The sequence below is a fragment of the Daphnia pulicaria genome, chromosome 9 (assembly GCF_021234035.1).
Source record: "Daphnia pulicaria isolate SC F1-1A chromosome 9, SC_F0-13Bv2, whole genome shotgun sequence".
Taxonomy (NCBI): domain Eukaryota; kingdom Metazoa; phylum Arthropoda; class Branchiopoda; order Diplostraca; family Daphniidae; genus Daphnia; species Daphnia pulicaria.
Genome location: NC_060921.1, coordinates 3,788,910 through 3,803,193, shown reverse-complemented (window position 1 = coordinate 3,803,193; position 14,284 = coordinate 3,788,910). Strand labels below are relative to the sequence as shown.

At 43.3% G+C, this 14,284-nt stretch overlaps 5 protein-coding genes and 1 long non-coding RNA gene across 10 annotated transcripts in view; 4 read left to right on the top strand and 2 right to left on the bottom strand.

The window, feature by feature from the left end:
- Positions 1–14,284, top strand: part of LOC124313083 (dipeptidase 1-like) — a 1,013,891-nt gene that overhangs the window by 538,071 nt on the left and 461,536 nt on the right. The window lies entirely within an intron of this gene.
- Positions 1–14,284, top strand: part of LOC124313366 (vitelline membrane outer layer protein 1 homolog) — a 242,008-nt gene that overhangs the window by 43,740 nt on the left and 183,984 nt on the right. The gene's annotated exons all lie outside the window — the stretch shown is intronic.
- LOC124313663 lies at positions 1,912–2,405 on the bottom strand. Its single transcript, XR_006910966.1, has 3 exons — positions 2,319–2,405; positions 2,103–2,243; positions 1,912–2,029 (listed from the first exon to the last, which is right to left on the bottom strand). It is a non-coding gene; the product is annotated as an uncharacterized LOC124313663 (long non-coding RNA).
- On the top strand, positions 3,885–6,624 carry LOC124313285 (RNA-binding protein 4.1-like). Of its 4 annotated transcripts, none has more exons than XM_046778133.1 (6): positions 3,885–4,129; positions 4,231–4,431; positions 4,504–4,714; positions 4,776–5,046; positions 5,130–5,189; positions 5,958–6,624. In XM_046778133.1, exons 1-6 carry the CDS (start codon positions 4,115–4,117, stop codon positions 5,968–5,970), a joined length of 771 nt encoding a protein of 256 aa, XP_046634089.1. In that variant the 5' UTR covers positions 3,885–4,114; the 3' UTR covers positions 5,971–6,624. The 4 variants fall into 4 exon arrangements, with proteins under 4 accessions (XP_046634089.1, XP_046634088.1, XP_046634087.1 ...); XM_046778132.1 differs by having other exon boundaries at positions 3,886–4,129; positions 4,504–4,687; positions 5,561–6,624; XM_046778131.1 differs by having other exon boundaries at positions 3,886–4,129; positions 4,504–4,708; positions 5,561–6,624.
- On the top strand, positions 6,841–11,039 carry LOC124312944 (L-asparaginase-like). Of its 2 annotated transcripts, none has more exons than XM_046777547.1 (10): positions 6,841–7,649; positions 7,954–8,191; positions 8,271–8,306; positions 8,820–9,058; positions 9,141–9,477; positions 9,555–9,725; positions 9,798–10,207; positions 10,274–10,489; positions 10,566–10,754; positions 10,822–11,039. In XM_046777547.1, exons 2-10 carry the CDS (start codon positions 7,966–7,968, stop codon positions 10,951–10,953), a joined length of 1,956 nt encoding a protein of 651 aa, XP_046633503.1. In that variant the 5' UTR covers positions 6,841–7,649; positions 7,954–7,965; the 3' UTR covers positions 10,954–11,039. The 2 variants fall into 2 exon arrangements, with proteins under 2 accessions (XP_046633503.1, XP_046633504.1); XM_046777548.1 differs by having other exon boundaries at positions 7,646–7,754.
- On the bottom strand, positions 11,175–13,897 carry LOC124312885. The gene is made up of 2 exons (XM_046777425.1): positions 13,740–13,897; positions 11,175–13,512 (listed from the first exon to the last, which is right to left on the bottom strand). Exons 1-2 carry the CDS (start codon positions 13,846–13,848, stop codon positions 11,258–11,260), a joined length of 2,364 nt encoding a protein of 787 aa, XP_046633381.1. The 5' UTR covers positions 13,849–13,897; the 3' UTR covers positions 11,175–11,257.

The following is a 14,284-nucleotide window of genomic DNA, read 5'->3' as shown; positions in this document are numbered from 1 at the left end:
CGACGATCCGGTCATGACTTTGTAGTTGCTGTTCTCCGAGTCGGTGCTGAACTGGCGAAGATCGTGGACCAGCATCCGGCTGAAGGCCGTTATGTCCGGCATGTCACGCTCTTGACTTTGCTGCTTCTGGTAATTGTGGTGGCGCCGGATGGCCGACAGCGGCGGAGCGGCACCAGTTGCCGGACTGTGAACGGTCACGTAAGACGAACGTTCCGTTGCAAGAAGCTGCTGCTGGTAATGGACGGGGCAATCTCTCGGGTATCCGGACGTAACAGCCGGCGGCGGAGTCGGAATGGAAACGGATTCGTCATCGATGGAAGCCACTCCGCCGCCGATGGAAGAGCAAGGGCACGGGATTTTCACGAAACCGTTGCACTGATTCGTCGGCTGGAATAAGGATTCGCTGGGATGATGATGGGGAAGGCAAGCTGGCGTTAGGGGGTTGGTCATGGGGTGGTGGTGGTGGTGATGGTTCATCTGTGACGGCGGGGGAGGCGGAGGAACAATGGCCAGAAGGTGGGGCAGATATAAATGATGGATATAAATTCCAACAATTATTCGACGTCTGTCTTAATTTTCAAAACAAAGATCTAGGATCCGTCTTACCAGTCAAGCCGAGCAAAAGGCAACCCTTTTCAGAATTAAGGATTACTGTTCGGTGGGTGTTCCCTGACGGTGACGGATCATTTATCGGAATACACAAAATGTAGCCTGCTGTTGTAGATCATCTCTCTTCGGGATTCACGAATATATATATAGACCCACTACGGACAACTGAAGCCGGCCAAAGTTTGCTACTGACCTTCTGGTCTTGATGGATAGCCTTCAGGAGTTTAATGAACTATATAGATCGACTTTTTGCGCTTTTATACGTATAAAAGGATTTCCTGTTATCGAGTATGGGAGGAACTAAATCTTTGTTTTAAATTTCCACCACGCACTGATTTAAAATTTATGATTTTATGATAAAAAAAATAGTAATTGAAAATTGAATTGTATGAATACGTTTTTCACATGAGTTATACGTAACAGTGGGATTACATCATTAAAATGGCGTTCTATTTCAATGATCTGACCTTCGTTGGAAATTTTGAACAGACTAATACGAACATTTTGCCGAATTAGCTTTTTTAAAGACGGAACTAATGATAAGTCCCAAGCTCCATCAACCACTTTCACGTCCCCATCGGAAAGTCAAAATTTTTTTTATTCTGACTGATTTTTTCTAATGATTCAGTGGACTCGGCTCCATACATCACACTCAGCGTGATCGCCATCCACAGCCTATCAAAGGGGGGTTTCAGATGGGCCGCTGTGATCGACTGGAAAGATCGGGAGAATATTTAGGAATTACCTTATCCTTGACCATTCGCCATAGCCGCGGCCTATACATTCGGCCACCAACCCAACATGTGAAATTGCATGAAGGTCTTGATGGAAACCCAGGCGTTGCTGGTGCGGCTTTGACCTTTACGGCGAAAGCGGATGTTGACCCCAAAACGATCATCACTGATCAAAGTATTTCTATATGCAGTATAAGGATCGAGCATTCCGTTTCAAGGTGAAGTTTAAATTTCAAAGCTTTCATCGCCCACGTATGAGGTGTACTGATCTATAGGCCTATACAGCGGTCCTATCTGCCAGAAGGTGGGGCTGCCGTGTAACCCAAATCGACTGGCGTCTACACTAGAGCTAAAGTCATTTTCCGGTGCATTTCCTTTTTGGCAATTCGATTTCGGTGCCAATAAATGAACAGGAAAAATGGCAGAAGTACCGGCTACCTGTTTTATCCCAAATAAATATAAGGTATAATTTAAAATCAATTTAAATGTATAAAATGATGGTTGTGAAAATACCTCGCCAGCTAAGAAACCGTAAGAAACCGATGACTACCAAATAGAAACTGTAGCCTAGGCGTAGGTGAATATTGGCGGTTATAATGATGAGCTGGGCCTTAATTTACTTTTACTTCCGATTTCAGCCGTGAAAACCGAGACGTAAACAACCAGACCGAGTAAAAGTAACCATCCTGAATAAAAAATTTAAAAACAAAAATACACTTGATCAAAATTTTAAAAATAATTCCAATCGAAATAAAATACCGGAAAGGATAAAAGTGACGCCGGATAGAAAAGTGCAATAGCGTCTCCTGGGTGCAAAGTGGCCGAGGAAACAGGAAATCTCTCCGACGACCAACAGAGCGGTGGCCATGAAAAAGAACGGAGCCGACCTCAAGACCGCATCTGTTGGAATCAAAATAAATAAACATTAATGTATCCAATGTTAGGAGCCCGGAATAATAATGAAACTTCTCTTACAAGGGATTGAGAGTGTCGAGTCATTGGGATCGGGACTGTACTCTTCCGTTGGGAAATAATCGATGTTGAAACAGTAGCGTTCCGTCTCTCCAGCTGAAAGAAATTCCCACGTCATTTGATTTCTATTTGATGGTCTTTAAAAATCATTTAAGCGAAATGTACGACTGGTGTAGCAAAGAGTCCAGAGTCCGCTGACTGTGAATTTGGAGAGGTACTCGAGTTCGGGATCTCCGGTTCGGTTGAATTTCGGGTTGGACATTTTCTCTTCGCTGTAGAGAAATGGCCGGTGACGAGTCCGATGGCGACGGTGACGAACGCCATGGAGGCCGACAGCGGAGTGAGCAGCCGGAGTAGGCGGATTACCGCATCCAAATCGACAGCGATATATGTTAAAGTCAAATATCTTCTAATTCCATATTGCTAATAATAAATTTTGCTGTAACTTAAGCCTTAAGCTTTAAAAAAGTGCGACGCGGGGTGGCGACTGATGTTTGATTGATATCTATACTAAACAAGTAAAAGTATCACGGTAATTTAAGCGATAAACGAAGCGCGAAGGGGGGGGGGGGGAGGGCGGGGGTTGGCAGGCAGCGGGCAGCCAGACACGCACAGTACTAGCTATTTGAAGAAAACAAATTTAAATTCTGCCGCTAAGCTGCAACGCTGCCGAATTTCAGAAAATTGTACCGAATTCTACCATACACTAAGAGTCATCTAGCGTGTAAAATTGCAAACAAATTGAATATACTTGTGGAACAGAATACTTATGATACAGTTTTTTATTGTGAAAAATTTGAATATTCATGTACTACAAAGTATCTTTGCAACGAAGTTCTAATGAGACATATATTTAAGATACGCTTTCTTTATACTACACATATATAACTTTATGTTCTTATGTTCAAATTTTACTTATAGAGCTAGTTATTTACGAGCATAGTTTAGAGTTACTAAATAATCAAAATATCAGTGGTATTTTTTATTTATAGAACACTTTACTTCCAACACTGTATATTAATGAGAGAAAAAAAAAGCTGTTATTAATGGCAACCTTTACTAGTGCGATTCCGTCACTCTGAGATGCACCACCTTATGAAATAATTTACTAATGGCCCTTTGTTTCAAAGATATTAGTTAAGTTTTTAAGAATTATTTCAGTTTCTACTGAACATTATTATTTGAGACACCTTTTACTAGTGATACACTGTTGTGAATGGCAAATATACTATCGATACAAGTTACTAAAGTACGATACTTATGAACCTTTTTACTTGTGCGATTCCGTCATAGCGCTACGCACCCTTTACGTTATTATGAAACATTTTACTTAAAGAGCTAGTTATTTACGAGTATAGTTTAGAGTTACTAAAAAATCAAAATATCAGTGATACTTTTTATTTATGAAACACTTTACTTTCAACTCTATATATTTATGAGCAAAAAAAAAAAAGCTGTTATTTATGGCCACCTTTACTAGTGCGATTCCGTCACTGTGAGACGCACCGATTACTTTCAATATATCGATATATCAACATTTATTTTTGATTGTTAAAAAAAAATAAATTATTTAGTCAATCTGGCAACTCAGTCCCGGCTTCTGACGCTTCCCCAGCCAAAAGCAGAGAAAAAGAAAAAAAGGCTCTTTACGTGTGAAACTTTTACGAATTTCGTGCGCTCGCTGAATCCTTCGACATCCAATCTTGTATTGAAATTATTGTCAATTTAAATAGCTGAACAACTTTGCAAGGGACTTTTGCGCTGTGTGATTTTTTTTTATACAACTTACTAGACAGAAAATGGCCGCACCGCCGGTAAGTTACCAAACCTTTCAAAAAGGGTTGATACCGCCTGAAAATGTCCTTAAAAATCATGACATTAATGTCTCTGTTTTCTAATTGAATGGGAATTTTAGACTAAAATTTTCGTTGGACGTTTGCCTCTCGATGCGAAGCAAGAAGACCTACGCGCCTTGTTTGAGAAGTATGGCGTCATTACAGAATGTGACGTCCTTAACCGTTTTGGCTTTGTGCACATGAAATCCGAAGAAATGGCTAAACGAGCTATCGCTGCGTTGCATAACTCTGAATTTATGGGCTCTCGCATCACTGTTGAGGTAATGTTTCCACTGTTGATGTCAAGTTACTTCATCGAAAATGTAGACTAATGATATTGCATTTCGTTTCAGCCCTCAACTGGAAAGAAAGGAGCTGGAGGAGGAGGTGGTGGTGGTGGAGGAGGAGGCAGAGGTGGACGGTCACCAGGTGGTGGTCGTGGAGGTGGCCCTGTTGGACGCAATGGAGGTTTTGGTGGTGGCAGGCCTTCACCTTATGACCGTCCAAGAGGTCTAGGAGATCGATATGGCCCTCCAGGTGGTCTACCTCCTTCAAATGGTGGAGGCAATCATACAGAACGTCTTGGTTGCAAATTTCAAAATTTAACAAGAAATGTCTCTTCCAGGTTACTATGAGGACTTTGACATGTACGGTCGACGTGGACCAGCTCCTGTTTCCCGCGATCCTTACGGCCCACCGTCATACGAGCGACGTGGTTACGAGCCAGCTTATGGAGACCGTTACGGTGGCGGTGATCGGGATCGTCGCCCAATGCCTCCAATGGGCGGTTCACCATACGACAGGCGCCCACCACCCTCAGCCGATTACCCGCCATCACGTGCCGGACCTGAATACCGCAGAAGGACTCCACCTCCAGGCCCAATGGGTGACACCTAGTAAGCTACCTTTGCCTGAAACCGCAGCGGAAAGAATTCGGCATTTCGTGGTTTTAATTTCATTTCCTTGTGCAACTTTTCAGTGGTCGATTTGATCGTGACGTGTACGAAGCGGTGCCATCTGACCCATACGGCTCTAGACGGTAAGCTATCTCTAGCCTTCTATCGTTGTCGTCCAGTCGTTGCTCTCACCAATAGGACCTTATTCGACGCAAATAAAGTAGCATTCTAAAAAGTGTGTGGTGGTCTAGGCCAAGTGAACGCGGTGAAAGACCGGGGAAATTTTTTGGCTTTTGATTTTCTTTCGATTCATTGCTGACCGTTTCGCGGTCCACTTTGCGTAGATCCGACACAAATTCAGCCCCTCCATGGCTGTCGTAGTTTCTTTTCATTTTTTTTCTCATAAGTAAACCAAAATTTTCATTTTGAAATATTTTGTTCAATTTGCTGTATATTCCGACCGTCCAAATTCGTGACACTTGTCTCTATGCTCTCTCTACCGTTGTACCAACAGCTATCCGGGCGCCGCCCCACTCGGAGATCGAGACCTGCCTCCCCGCCGTTATTAAGACACACACACAAAAAGAAAAGCGAAAACTAAAAGAATCGGAAGTATGTGCGCGCAGCGTCGTCCTTGTGGGAAGTAATTATAAAAGACAACCAAATTAAAAAGGAAAAAAAAAATTATCAAGTTTCAAAACAATAATTCACCGATTCGTGTTCTCATATCGTCGTCGCCCTTCTCGTGCGTTCTGAATATTAATTTGATGACAATAAAGAAAATGTGTGACGCAACTGGAAAAAAAAAAATTGAAAGGCGATGAGACTTTTTCACCTCAACACATCCGGTCTCTCTCCCTCTCTCTTAAAAAAACAAAACAAAATGTCCACCTCTTCCTTGGCTTTTGCAGCGCGGCCGTTTGAAAGGCGATGGAGAAGTGAGCGTCGCGTGCCCGAGAGTCTAAAGCGAAAAGAAGTTTCACACACGGAGAGAGAAAGGACTCAAAATTGTTTATTTCTCCTTTTTTTTTTCTTCTTACAACTGTCTCTCAATCATCGATCGAAGTAGTTGTTTAGTACTTGTCACTTGTTTGTATCCTCATTTCCGTTCAACGTTATTATCATCGTCCCCCTCTCCTACACACCCCACAGTCGTTCTTCCGGATGGATCAGAATTTTCCGTCATTTGGTCATTTCAAATTTACGCGGTTAGTTTGAAATTTAAACTTCTCAAAATAATTTTTGGAAAGAAAATTACTGAATCCTATCCCACCCACCCAAGACATTCTTGCCCCCCGATGACGTCATCTGCATTATATATCGTTTTTTTTTTGTCTCCATCGCACCTTTATTCGTTTTTTTTTTTGCAACTTCTTACATGATTTTAAACAAATTTGAGAATCGTTTTTCTCTTTGCAATCTGCTCCAAACCACCTCCCGCCCTCAACCCCCCCGATCATACGGTGCGATTTGATTCGAAATATTTTGTAAGACCGTTGTTTCTTTTGGCTGAAAAGCGACACGTCATGAAAAACAAGACAAAGAATACACGACCATTTTGTGGATGCTCAACCCAAACAAGAAATCGAAACGTTTTCGTCGTCGGGCCTTTCAGGTGCGACGAACTCGGGTGTTTTTCTTCATTCAATTCAAACCAAATTATCGCATCTTTTTAGGCAAGGCCACACACAAACGAAATTGTGTGTGTGTAGAGCAATCGAACCGAATTGATTCGCCGGCAATCAAATGCGCTCTTCCGACCGTCTGCGAAAAAGAAAATCGTGGATCCGCCAACCGAGTTCGTTTCTTCCGTGTAGACATTTTTCAAAAGCGCGTGTTTGTGCGTGTGTGACGGGACGATTGCTTAAAAATAGATCAGGTAAGAGATTCGGGTTATTTCGGAGAAGAGAAATCGGCGTCGGACCCCATTTTTGGAAATGAATTAATCAATTCGATTCGTGTTCAACATTTGTAAACTTTTTTCAACATTTGCATTTTGGAATCACTTGACTCGTTCAAATAATTTAAAAACAATTTAATTGTCATTTTCCCGCCCTTTCGATTTGGCATGCCATGTTGCCATTTCCCCCTATCTACCCCCTAGTCGAGAGAGAAATGAGAGACGCTTGCGCATGTCCTTGGGAGAGTAAGGCGAAATCGACAAAATCTATTTGCTCTGCGTCTCGTCCCATGGCTCGACATGTCTCGATTTGGCCACTCCCATCTCTCCTCCATTCTCGTTTTGACCACACCCACTTTGGCTCCCCCATTCACCAAAACGAGTAAAAGCTGCTTCTGTGCTCCTACTACTCATTCTGATGCTCTGTTCTCTCTCTTGTGTGTGTGTGTGTTTGTCTCGTGTAATTTTACTCGGGTTCGCAGCTCGGTTGCATCAGCCTCTTTTTTGCTGTGCGTGTGTGTGTGTCAGCTTTAAAAAATAACGAACGAATTCTGCGAGGAAACTGCGCGCGCTCGACATCACACATTGGGAGCCGTTGCGCACACACAGACACGCTTGTAGGAGATCTCCTTCGCGAAACGAAAAAAAGCCAAGTTGTTAAATCGCTATCGTCTCTCGGCCCTCAGTGAAATTCACAGCGCAGGTTTGTGCGTCTTTTAACCAAACGAAAAAAAAAAATCAAAAGTAGCAGCGTCGTCGTCGTTTGTTTGGGGTTTTTTATTTTTCCTCTCAAAAGTGGAACGACGAGGTACGAAGACAAGTGTAAATAGTAGTTGCGTTGATTCTGTAGTTTTTGTTGTTTGTTTTTTCTTTTCTAATAATCCAGTTGTTTTTGACATTATCTGCTACTCGATGTTTGTTTTTGGTTTAAACCGATATTTTTGTCTTTCTTTTGATTTTATCGTGCTGCCGTACGCGTTTGGGTTACATTCTGTAACTCTGGCTAGACGGTAGAGACGATGCTGAGCAGCAGCAGCCGCAAGGAGACGGAGGCGATGGCGACGGCGTCGTGTGCCTTGTTGGAAGCGGACGACGATAGCGAAATTGTTTCTACATCGCCGGGAAACGCCGGCCCTCCTATCGACGCGGCTCACGTTCCCAAGAAACTATGGCGCCACTCGTCTATGGACGTCTGCGCCAACCTCGAAGCCAAGAACGAATCCAAAGTCTTGGTTCTCTACACGGGTAAATGGCGACCGAAATTGGATTGAAATGAAAACATGGTCTTTAATTGTTTTGTTTCTTTTTTCGTTTCGTTTTACAGGGGGAACGATCGGCATGATGAGAAACGAGAATGGAGGTAAGAATAAAGGGGCCGTCTTGTTTACTCTAATATACCCACATGGTCCTTTTCGTTTTTATCGATCCGGTTGTGGGAAGGCCGGATTGACGTCACATGGTACGACTGACGCTGTCAGCGTGTAATCGTGTTACTTACAAATTTAAATTTCAGCCACGCCTCTTTTCCTTTTGGTATTTTTAAACCAGTTTGGTCTTCATTCTCGGCGGAAGATGCCAAAAGTCATTAAACCCGGATAGCTTTTTCGCCGAAAACTTTCTCCTTTGTTTTTCTAGGGTGATAAGTTATTTATTGTTGTGACGCCATGTGACTGATAAGGAAAGCAAATTACATGACTTGCCTTTTTTATTTTAATTTCGCGACAGATAGTAACTCGGCGGAGTTATGTCGAAGCCTTGTAATTGTTTATAGAGTCCCTGGATGCTTTATTTGATGTTTGGCCTTGGATATGTTACGCGAATTCCTCCGTGTTGCAACATCTTGTGACCTTGATTTTGATTGCTTTTTTTTTAGCTCTGGTGCCCATGGCGAACGCGCTGGAACGAATGATACGAAAGGCCATCCATTTGCACGACGAGAAATACGCGACGGCTCGTTTCGGCGCCGGAAACACCCACAAGGCTCCTTTGGCTCTGCCTTCGCTCGGTCCCGACGCCAAGCGCATTCTCTACACCATTTACGAGTACGAGCCGCTATTGGACTCGTCGAACATGACAATGGATGACTGGATCAATATCGCCAAGGATCTGAGGGTGAGATTGCATTTCCTACCTCTCTCTCTTTGACGCGCTGATGAATTGCGTTTGACGTTTAACGGGTTTCTCGATTACGCAGCGATCGTACGAACTCTTTGATGGTTTCGTCATCCTCCACGGCACCGACACGCTCTCCTACACGGCTTCGGCGCTGTCTTTCATGCTGGAGAACCTGGGCAAGACGGTAATTGTCACCGGTTCGCAGATTCCCATTTTCGAAATCCGGAGCGACGGAAGAGATAATTTCCTCGGGGCTTTGATCGTGGCCGGAAGCTATTGCATCCCCGAGGTTTGCGTCTTTTTCAACCACAAACTCTACCGTGGCAACCGGACGGTTAAACGCTCTAACGGTTCCCTGGACGCGTTTGATTCTCCCAATCTTCCGTCGCTCGCCCACTTTGGCATTGACGTGCACGGTAATTGAATATGAATATGCGAGACTCTTGCGTCGCTTTTGCAATATTAACTTTGGGCTTGACATTCAATTTTCTAGTGGAATACAGATCTGTTTTTAGACCGGTGACGATCGATCGGTTTCGCGTCCATTCCATTTTGAATCGAAATGTTTGCTTGCTTCGACTCTTTCCCAGTATCACCATTCAAACTGTTCGCGCCCTTCTTCATCCGCCAATCGAAGGCATTGTCATGCAGACATACGGATCGGGTAAGTTTGACCGTCTAGTAGCTTTTTTCACTATCGACTGCTTATTTTAAAATCTTCTTTTTGTCGTTCTAGGCAACGTCCCTTCTAATCGTCTAGATCTCATCGATGAACTGCGTAGAGCTACCCAAAAGGGCGTTTTGATTATCAATACGACGCAGTGCTGTCACGGCGCTGTTCAGGCCATTTACGAAACTGGGGCAGCACTGTTGGAAGCTGGAGTCATCCCCGGTGCCGATATGACTCCTGAGGCCGCCCTGACGAAATTGTCGTACGTTTTGTCGAAAGACGAGTGGGATCTCGACACAAAGAGGCAAATGATGATGACGAATTTGAGGGGAGAATTGACGCTTCCGCATACGACGCTGGTCAAAGAAATGGAACTGATTGAAGCTTTGGCGCGATCCTTGCACTTGTCTTCCAGTGAAGAAATGGACCAACTCAAAGATGTTCTCTTTCCTTCACTCATTTGTTCCGCTGTCAAGGTGATTTTCAACTAATATTCTTTGTATTTTCAGTTTTATTTAATTTGATTCTGTTTTTGTCATTAGACGGAAGATTTATCGAAACTGGAATCTTTGGAGAAATACGGTGCTAATTTGTCTGCGTCTGACAGTGATGGTAGAACTCCACTTCATGTGGCGGCTGGTGAAGGCCGATTGTCAGTTGTAGAGTTCCTATTGGGAAGAGGAGCATCCGTCCATTCGAGGGATCGATTAGGAAACACGCCATTGATGTCGGCCGTATCGGGTGATCATCAGGAAGTTGTACGTGTTGATTATTGTTGTCATTTTACTGTTGGATTTTTTATAAACTTCATTTGTTTTTAATTTGACTATTTAGATATCAGTTTTGGTCCAGTGTGGTGCTCACTTGACGAATGGGCCTCACACGATTGGCGAAATGCTGTGCAGTTCCGCCGCTAAAGGAAACGTCAAAAGGCTGACCTCGTTGATGAAAGCTGGAGCTGATCTGAATCAACCGGATGTCAGCAATCGAACAGCCCTTCATTTAGCAGTTCACCACAAGCAGGTACAAACCTTATTTTGCCCATCCAGTGGTTAAAATGGTTTAATAATTAGGAATGTATTTTAATTAGGACTCGTGTGTAACGTTTCTGCTGAAGAATAAAGTGTTGATCGATAAGAAAGATGACTTTGGACTCACGGCAGCAGACGTCGCTCGAAAATTTAAACATGAAAATATTCTTGAAATGCTGACGAATCGCTAAGAGAAATTGTCTTTTGAAAATACCTACAGTGTGTAGTACACAACTGCCATACCGTTATGCTTCCAATAAACTTTGTAGTTATCTAGGTTGGGCTTTTTACTGCTCTTCGAAAATTGCCTATTTGGTGTATGAAATATTCACGTTTTAGTGCTAGTCGATGCGATTACAAAATCATTTACATGGATGTATATTTAATACCAGGGTTAATAATGCTAAACAAATTGCTGTGTAACTAATTTGTATTGTCTATTCCCGTATGGTTTGAGTTGTTGGCAACAACACCGTTTAAAAACATTAATAAAATTTAAAATTCTTCAGCTTCAACTTCTTCCGAGTTGACTTGATAATTGAAAACGTGATTTTCTCTCAAGAATTCGTCGTCTTCAATCCTTTTGACGAGTGTCTGTTCCACTGCGGCCGACAATTGGTTTTTATTCAATTTACCTCTTTTAACTTGCTGTTGCATTTCAGTTTGCGTTTTCTGCCGTAGAAATTCAATTTGCTTGGATCTTATGTCGTCGAGGAATGCGTACTCCTTCTTGATTTGCGCTTCACGGGCTTCGATTTTCCGGATGACTTTTTCCTTTTCCACAATAATCAGATCGACGATACTCTGCGAATCCTCTTCGCACTTGGCCAATAAGTTGGCACGCTCAGTTTTAGCCATTTTCGGATCGATGACGTTAAGTCGACTGAGAATAGCTACGCTAGGCATGATATATTTACCAGACACATCCAGGTAAGTGGTGGCCATATTGTGCACCAAAGCGGTAGCCTGAGTAGCTTTCAAAGCCTTGGAATACATGGCATCGATGACGAATTCTTTATGGACGTGCTTGAGCTTCTGACTGGTAGTCTCAATGTGTTTGGCGAAATCTTCAATGCTCTTGGCTGCGACATGTTCGACAATGTTGGCAATCTTTTGGAAGAACATGACCAATTTGGTCCAATGCTCTTTCAATACACCCAATGTCCTGAGACCTTCCTGCAGGGCAGCGATGATTTCATCGTAGCGAACCTGGTCTAATTTCAAACTCTGCTGTTCCGTCAGCAATTTGATGAACTCTTTATTTTGTTCGATCATTAATGCGCGGGTCTTGTCGAGTGATTCACGGGTCTGCTGAAGAGTGGCCTGAGCCATGTCGGCCCGATAGCGGCAATTGGCCAGCTGTTGTTGGCTGGCTGTGCCACCAGAATTGGCCTGCTGAGCTCTGGACAATAGCGGTGTTTTGTTGGGGACGGCTTGCTGATTTGACATTACAAAGGTGTGCAAGTTTTTGGTATAAATTTGCAAGCTTTTCATTTGTTCCTCCAAGTCTCCAAGAGAAGATTCTCGTTTTTGGGCGAAATCTTCATCTGTAACGTTCCCTGACTTTTTCAGTTTGGCCAGGTTTGCTAGTTGATTGGCGACGGACTTGGCCTCTTCAATGGCGGTGACGAGGGACTGACATTCGCTGACTTCATCCGACAGCAGATTGTTCAATGTTTTCAAGTCGTCAGTGGCTTTGTATATTCCTTTAGCCGAGTCGATGGACTCTAGGGTCGTGTAGGTTTGACGCATATTTCTGGCAAAACCAGAAATATCCAAGACTTGTTTACGGTGCTGCAAGAGGCACAAATTCGTATCAGGAACTTGGGCGCCGGAAGTAGAATTATCGCTGGAACTCGACTCTGAGTTGTTGACCTGACTTGGCGAAGAGACGGCCTTTTTTATGTCAGTAATAAAGAGAACAGGATTGGCAATCCTTCCTAATCCTATAAACATCGAGGTCGCCATATTGGCCATACTCTGGACGAAATCCATGCCGATCATTTGCCAGCCTGTTGGTATTTCTTTCAGAGCGCGACGCATATCGTCTTCGGCCCGATCCATCATCGCCGTATCCTTCATCACGGTCTCGTTCAGGTTGGCTACCATTTGCTGGTACGACGGAATGGTGATGTTGAGAACCTTCTCCCGATCCAGATTTTTCCTTAGATTCATCTCTTGCTGGCTCTTTTCGCTGGTACACATTTCCAGCACCTCCGTCGTCAAATTCATGACGTGCTCGAATTGGTAGACGACCGCTTTGGACAGCAGGACGCTCTGAACGGCCGATTCCCGGATGCGACTCAATGGCGCCGGAAGATAGTCCTGAACGAGCTCTTCGTCTCCCGTCACCAGAATTCGGGTGGCTTCTTTCATGTAGGCTGGAACATCTGCCGTCAACAGTTTGATTTTGTCCATGTTGTTGTGGGCCACCATGAAAGCGCGGTGGCCTCCGTTGGCGATTTGAACCAAAGTGGCGCGGAAGCTCTTGGGGTATTTGACGTACTTGATGCCACCGCTAATTGGCAATTCGCTGTCGATCGCAAAATCGTTAGCCTGGGACGACATGATGATGAGATCGCCTAAAAGTCCGATGCTAAGAGGAGCAGGTGACAGCAAGTGTTCCCATTCCATGTGTACACTCAATTGAGTCATGAAATCTTCTTCGACAGCATCTTTTGTAGCTACGGCGTTGTTGGCAGCAATGATAGCGGTAGTATTGATTGATAGGCTGGGCTGAGAAAGTCTTCCTAAAAATGTTAAAATTGGGCGATAAAACAAGAACGTAAATCAGCAATGAATTAATTACATTTGTTCAAATAATAACCACAAAACAAAAGGGAAACACAGCGGACATGAAAACGAATTCCGCATTTCAAGTTGAAAATTTTGACACACTGAAATGCGTTCAAAAATATGAAATGCGTTGGCGACACAATTCGAAAATAATATGTTAAAAAAATAATAATTAACTTACGAGCATTTTTTTGCGCAATTGGAGTTGCAGAAGAACCAGTTGGGACCGCTGTAAGAACTAAAAGAATAATTAGCAGCCAATCGTACAAACTCTTTGAGGACGAATCCATGACTTGTGCCGACGAGCAATGAAATTGTTTCTGGTCTGATCGGCCAACAAAACTTGACTTTTTAAACAACTCGCTCTGAATTATCAATTATACGCGACAGAAACATAAGCCAGCCATATCAGATTTGGAAAATCCTGTGTTTAGACGCTGTCGCAATCATTTCTACTGAAAAAAATTAAGAGCTGCGCAATTGCTAGTTCAGACTATTATATTAGACTCTCTTTAAGTTTACCAAAATTGGTCGGTATACGTGTGACCTTTTCACGGTTATCAACAATAACTACAAAGTTTTATTGAAAGTGGGAAAAACCAATGTCATTAAAGTCAAAAGTCTTACAGATCCTGACATTGCCACTTTGGACTCCGTATCTAGATGGATTCAATTACTTTAGCAGACTAGAAATTCGAAATCGGTTTCACAGAATCATGCTTATTT